At 51.6% G+C, this 5,198-nt stretch overlaps 1 protein-coding gene and 1 non-coding gene across 2 annotated transcripts; both read right to left on the bottom strand.

Annotated features, from left to right (window-relative positions):
* Nucleotides 1–1,319: 1,319 nt before the first annotated feature.
* Aqp10 (aquaporin 10) lies at nt 1,320–4,673 on the bottom strand. Its single transcript, XM_052180950.1, has 6 exons — nt 4,575–4,673; nt 3,775–3,901; nt 2,751–2,888; nt 2,534–2,652; nt 2,084–2,301; nt 1,320–1,509 (listed from the first exon to the last, which is right to left on the bottom strand). Exons 1-6 carry the CDS (start codon nt 4,671–4,673, stop codon nt 1,320–1,322), a joined length of 891 nt encoding a protein of 296 aa, XP_052036910.1.
* Nucleotides 4,170–4,326, bottom strand: LOC127683865 (U1 spliceosomal RNA). Its single transcript, XR_007977652.1, has one exon. It is a non-coding gene; the product is annotated as a U1 spliceosomal RNA (small nuclear RNA).
* Nucleotides 4,674–5,198: the final 525 nt, after the last annotated feature.

The raw sequence follows: 5,198 nt of genomic DNA, 5'->3' as shown, positions 1-5,198 counted from the left end.
GCCCGCTACTTTGTGTCAGTTTCGGCCGCGGGGCGGAAGTGACGGCTGCGGCCGCGGGCGGGGGGCGGGAGGGGCTTTGGGGAGGTGAGGGGCGCGGCGTGCGCCATCTTGGTGCGGAGGAGGGGGGGTCCCAGGCTCCAGTCCCGGACACGCAGACAGTCGGCGAGGCTGGAGGACGCTGGGATGCTGCTGCTTTGTTTTGGAAGCCAGAAACCGAGCGAATGCTGCTCTCTCTACCAGGAAACATCGTCGGGGAGGAGCCTGATGCGGGAGTAGCGATGAAGAAGCCCCTTAGCACGCTTCTCTCTAGCCCAAGTCTCAGCTGAGCTTCCCTCCTCGCCCTGGCTCATCTCAAGGCTTTTCACTTTCCTGGAAAAGCATAGCTATGCATTGACTGGGAGTTGTGCCTCAGTTTCTCCGCTTGGTTCGCTTGACGCTGATAAGTTGACTTTGCCCTTTACCACATCCCTTGGGTGGTAAATTGCGCGCGCGCGCGCGGGGACACACACACACATACACACACACACACACGTACACACACACACATACACACACACACACACACACACACGTCGAAGAACCACCTGAGGTCGTTGGAGTATAGGGGGAGGCGCATCTGTCAGGCCAAAGGTAGGAAACGTTGAGATTGCCGGAGCTGGCTGCTAGACGACAGGGAGATAGCTCCGAGGCAGAGCCTTTGCCTAGGCCCTAAATCAAATCCCTAATGCCTCAAAATATAAGTGGTTTTGTTGTGTTGTTGTTGTTGTTGTTGTTTTGAGTTGGGGGAGGAGGGGTCTCAATATGTAGCTCTGAAAGGCCTGAAATTCTCAGAGACCCGAGGCGTGCTCCGCCACTTCCGAGTCGAACTTAAATTGGGTTTTGTTAAAAGATTCACTCTTGTTGGATGTGTTGGGCCACACGCTGTCTTTCTTTGACTGAAGTCAAGGCCGGTATGGTCTGCTTAGAAAATTTCAGGACTCCATTGGAAGACCTTGTCTTAAGGCGAAAAAGTGGAGAAGAGAGAGCAGTGGAAAGAAACCAAACTTCTCTCCTGAAGCTCCCAGGCCCTACCCCTCAAGCGATCCACCCACCCGCGTTCTAGAAACCTTCCCAAAGCTAGCAGCCAGCGTGCACGCCCTCTGGCGGCTTCTTTAAGGAACTGCGTGCCTAGAGGCACCCAGGGTAAGAAGAACAGTTTGGAGTCCTCCACGAGTGGTAAACAGAAGGGTCTTGATCTGGCATTTTAATACAAAGAGTATCTGTCTTGCATGCTGGCCAGCTCATAGTGTTCTTGCAGAGTGGGCTAAGGTTGGCCATCGTCACAGCTTACACTCCAGCTGAGCTGGAGTAACCAAGTCTGAAGCCGTGAGCTGAGATGCCAACTCCTTTGGAAATGGTTCTGAATCCTCAGGGTGGTGCAGAGCCACCAGGAGCTGGTATGTGGCAGTGCCCAGGGTGGCCCCCACCATAGGAGCCACTACAGGCACCCACCACCAGCCATTACCAGCACTGCAATGGGAAGACAAAGGGAGGTGTCAGCAAGGGCTCTTAGACATACGTTCCCCAGAAGGCAGGTCCCCACACTAGTTCCTGTCATGACATATCCAACAGTGAGCGTGGGGGTCACATTCATTAATGGGAAGCACTTGGGAAGGAACCCCCAGCAGAGCTTCGTGCAGCCGTCTTGCAGAATAAACTGAATCGGCTTTTATATGGATGGAGTCGCTAAAGCCCAAAGTAGTAGTATGGTCTGCCCAAGAACACCTCTGAATCTGCTGCATGCGTGGAAAGGGCGTGGGGTGCAGGAGAGCTGTGAAGGGAGGGGGAGTTTGCCAGCTGAAGAAGGAGCACAGGCTTAAGAATACAGAGCAGTATGGAGTGGAAAGAGCTCCACGGGGCATGGTGGCACGTGCCTTTAATCCCAGCTCTTGGGAGGCAGCAGGATCTCTGCCAGCCTGGTGCATGGTGAAACCCTGCCTCAAAAAAAGGAAAGAAAGAAAGAAAAGGGGGGAATCTGAAGAAGCATGGACAAAGCTATTAAGGGGGCGCATGGTGGACGGTACATAGGGAAGCTGTCTCGTACCTGAAGACGTCAGGGCCCCAGCCAGCAAGGTAGGTGAAGAGTCTTGGGCCGAGGTCCCGGGCAGGGTTGAGTGGACAGCCACAGTTCGCACCCATAGACAGCCCAATGGTGAGGATCAGCAGTCCCACCACCACAGGCTCCAGACCTGCCAGCACCCCTTTATTCCGTCTGTCTAGGATAGCTAACAGCCCCACAAGCAGCATCCAGGTACCCAGAACCTTGAGGTGACAGAGGTAGAAGGGAATCCATCAATTGCCACGTAGGTACTTCATTTGCATTAGGTCACTCAGATATTCCATGCCACCACCTCTGTGCCATCTGTGCAACAGAAGCTAGGGGTGCCAAGGTAGAATGAACCCTATATTCCACCCAGTCTGAACAATGGACTGGGATCCCAATAACAAGGCAAAGGTCGGGACTTGCTTTCCCGTATCTTCTGTTCATGCTTACCTGATCTAAGAAGCCATTGTTCAGGGACAGATATGGGGATGGGTAAGTGGCAAAAATGGAGGCTGTCTCTTTGGGACCAGTCACTGTCAGGTTCCCACCTGTGTAGTGCTGGAGGGCATCTTCAGGAGAGAAAGACACTCAGAGTTTCCATCTTTGCTTATCTTAAACCACACCAAGGCACCTCTGCCCACATCTGTCCCCAGTCATGTTCTCTTACCATAGTAAAGGATATAGGTGGCCCCCGAGGCACAGAAAGCAGACAGTAGTTGCACAAAGCAGTAAGTGGGGAGTTTGGACCAAGGGAGGCGTCCCACCAGGCACATGGCCAGAGAAAAGGCTGGGTTTAGGTGGGCTCCTTCACAAGACCAATGGGAAAAGACAGTATTAGGTGCCACTGTCAAACCTGTCACAACACCATACTTTCTCCTACAATGCTTATTTCCATCACAAGCCTCAAAAAGGTAATAATTTGGGGACTGGAGAGAGGCTCAGAGCTCCAGAGCACTGGTTGTTCTTAGAAAGGACCTTGGGTTCTCAGAGCCCACAAGGCGGCTCAACACGATCTAAGTCCAGTGCCCGGGCTCCGTTGCCCTCTTCCAGGAACCTCGCGCCCTTGCACAGACATACATCCAGGCGATACTCCCAAGCACATGCTTTTTTAAAAGTGATTTTTTCCAGGCTGGAGAGATGGCTCAGTGGTTACGAGCACTGACTGCTCTCCCAAAGGTCCTGAGTTCAATTCCCAGCAACCACACGGTGGCTCACAATCATCTGCAGTGTGATCTGATGCCCCCTGCAATGTGATTTTCACATACATTAAATAAATAAATAAATCTTGTTTGTTTGTTTGTTTGTTTGTTTTTTAAAAAAAAAAAGGTGATTTGCGAAGATCATACAGTGAGCCTGAGAAGACGCGCCTCCCCTGCAGGGCACTGTCTGGAGGCTCGGCCCAGGCACGCTAATACATGTATTAAGAGACAAGCTGATGAGGTCCTGAGCCTGTGACAGGCACAAAATAATAGTGCCTCTGCCTGAGTAAGTTAGGAGTCTAGTGTCAAGAATAAGAACTGTGAGCTAGGTAAAGGAGAGGGACTGGATGACCCAAAGCCATATCTCAGTCCAGAACACTGGTCAAGCTCCAGGGGTAATGCCCACAAGTCACCAAAAGAATCTGGCTTTTCCCAATCACTCATCACATGCATATCCTATGTTCCCAAATGTTCAAATCCCACCCTACTCACCTGAGACATTGCCTGCCACGTAGATAGCTATTGTAACGGCCAGAGAGCTGGCCAGGTAGGTGGTAAAGAAGTTGCCTTTGCTTTCTTCACTGGTGACAGCCTGGGCCGCGGACCCCTGAGTGAGGAACTGGTAGGGAGAGGGGAAACAAGGGATGGAGAGACCAGGAGACCAGGGAAAGAGATTGAGCAGGTGCAGAAAGCCACCAGGGAAAATAAATTTGAGAAACTAACAAAGAACGGAAACAGAAAAGGGAAATATAGTAGCAGCAGAGGCGAAGAAAGAAGGAGGGGATGAGAGAAGAAGAAGTGGGGCCGGGGGGAGCAGTCCCTTAATCCCAGATTCACAGGAGTCCCTGAGTTCCAGGCAGCCAAGGCTGCGTATTAATATAATAAATAAGAAGCACAAACATAGTTCCCCCCCCCCACTACCACAAAGAATAAAGTTGAGTTTCCTGAAATCGAAGGGGTCAGCACACCCCAAGTGCAATGGGTGAGCCACGCCCTGGGAAAACCACCTTCCTGACCACGGCGTCTCCCCTGCCAGGTAAGTATGTAAGTAAGATACATTCTAAAAAGAGTAAAAGCAGGCTAAGCTGGGAGGGTCGTTGAAGACGGTGGAGCCCAGCCCAAGATACAAAGCAAGACTTAAAGCACAAGGAGTAAAAGAGAGACTTTTCTTTTAGAAAGAAGGAAAAGAGAAGAAATTAGGTGAAAGGAAGAGGCTCCCCAAGGGAAATGACAGTAAGAAGAGCCAGAAACTCTGAGCTCCCTTCTCACCTCCCCTCATCCTCCCCACCTACCAAGAGCACAAATACACCCAGAAACTCTGCCAGGCACTGTCGGACCATGGGGCTTCGGATCCGGAGATGGGCCCTGCCTTCAAGCAGAGCACGAGCCATGGTGGGGACACCTGTCACAGCTCACTGCTCCTTCTGTCTGCTCAGACACACAGCTGCTACACACAATTATTGCTGGCCAGTGGGATAGATAAGAAAGAGACTTTAAAACCATTTATCTCAGCTCTAGAATAGCAGTTGCATCTGTGACACGTGTAACCTGGGTGCTGGGTGGCTTTCTCTTGACATGAAGAAGCCAGCCGGCGAGGACGTTGGCCAAGCTCTGTCTCTTCTGTCCTTCCTCTGTCTCTTCTGTCCTTCCTCTGGCTTCTCCTGTGCTCATAGGAGGGAGCCTGCCTCACACATCAGTTCTGTTGGTCCTAAAGACAATCCTGGGGTAGGCTAGAAAGGTGTGAAAAGGAAAGGCAGCCCCCTCACCTGGGATTTTAGTTAGTGCTTCTCCACAACGAAGAAGAACCCAGCACAAATAGCAACTACTTAAGACTGTTCCCAGCTGAAAACCTGACAGTTCCTAGGACTCTAACCAGAAACTCTAGTAAAATCCTGGTGGCTCCTGGTTCCATCCAA

Source organism: Apodemus sylvaticus, chromosome 4 (genome assembly GCF_947179515.1).
Source record: "Apodemus sylvaticus chromosome 4, mApoSyl1.1, whole genome shotgun sequence".
Classification (NCBI taxonomy): domain Eukaryota; kingdom Metazoa; phylum Chordata; class Mammalia; order Rodentia; family Muridae; genus Apodemus; species Apodemus sylvaticus.
This window is presented reverse-complemented; position numbering and strand designations above follow the sequence as displayed.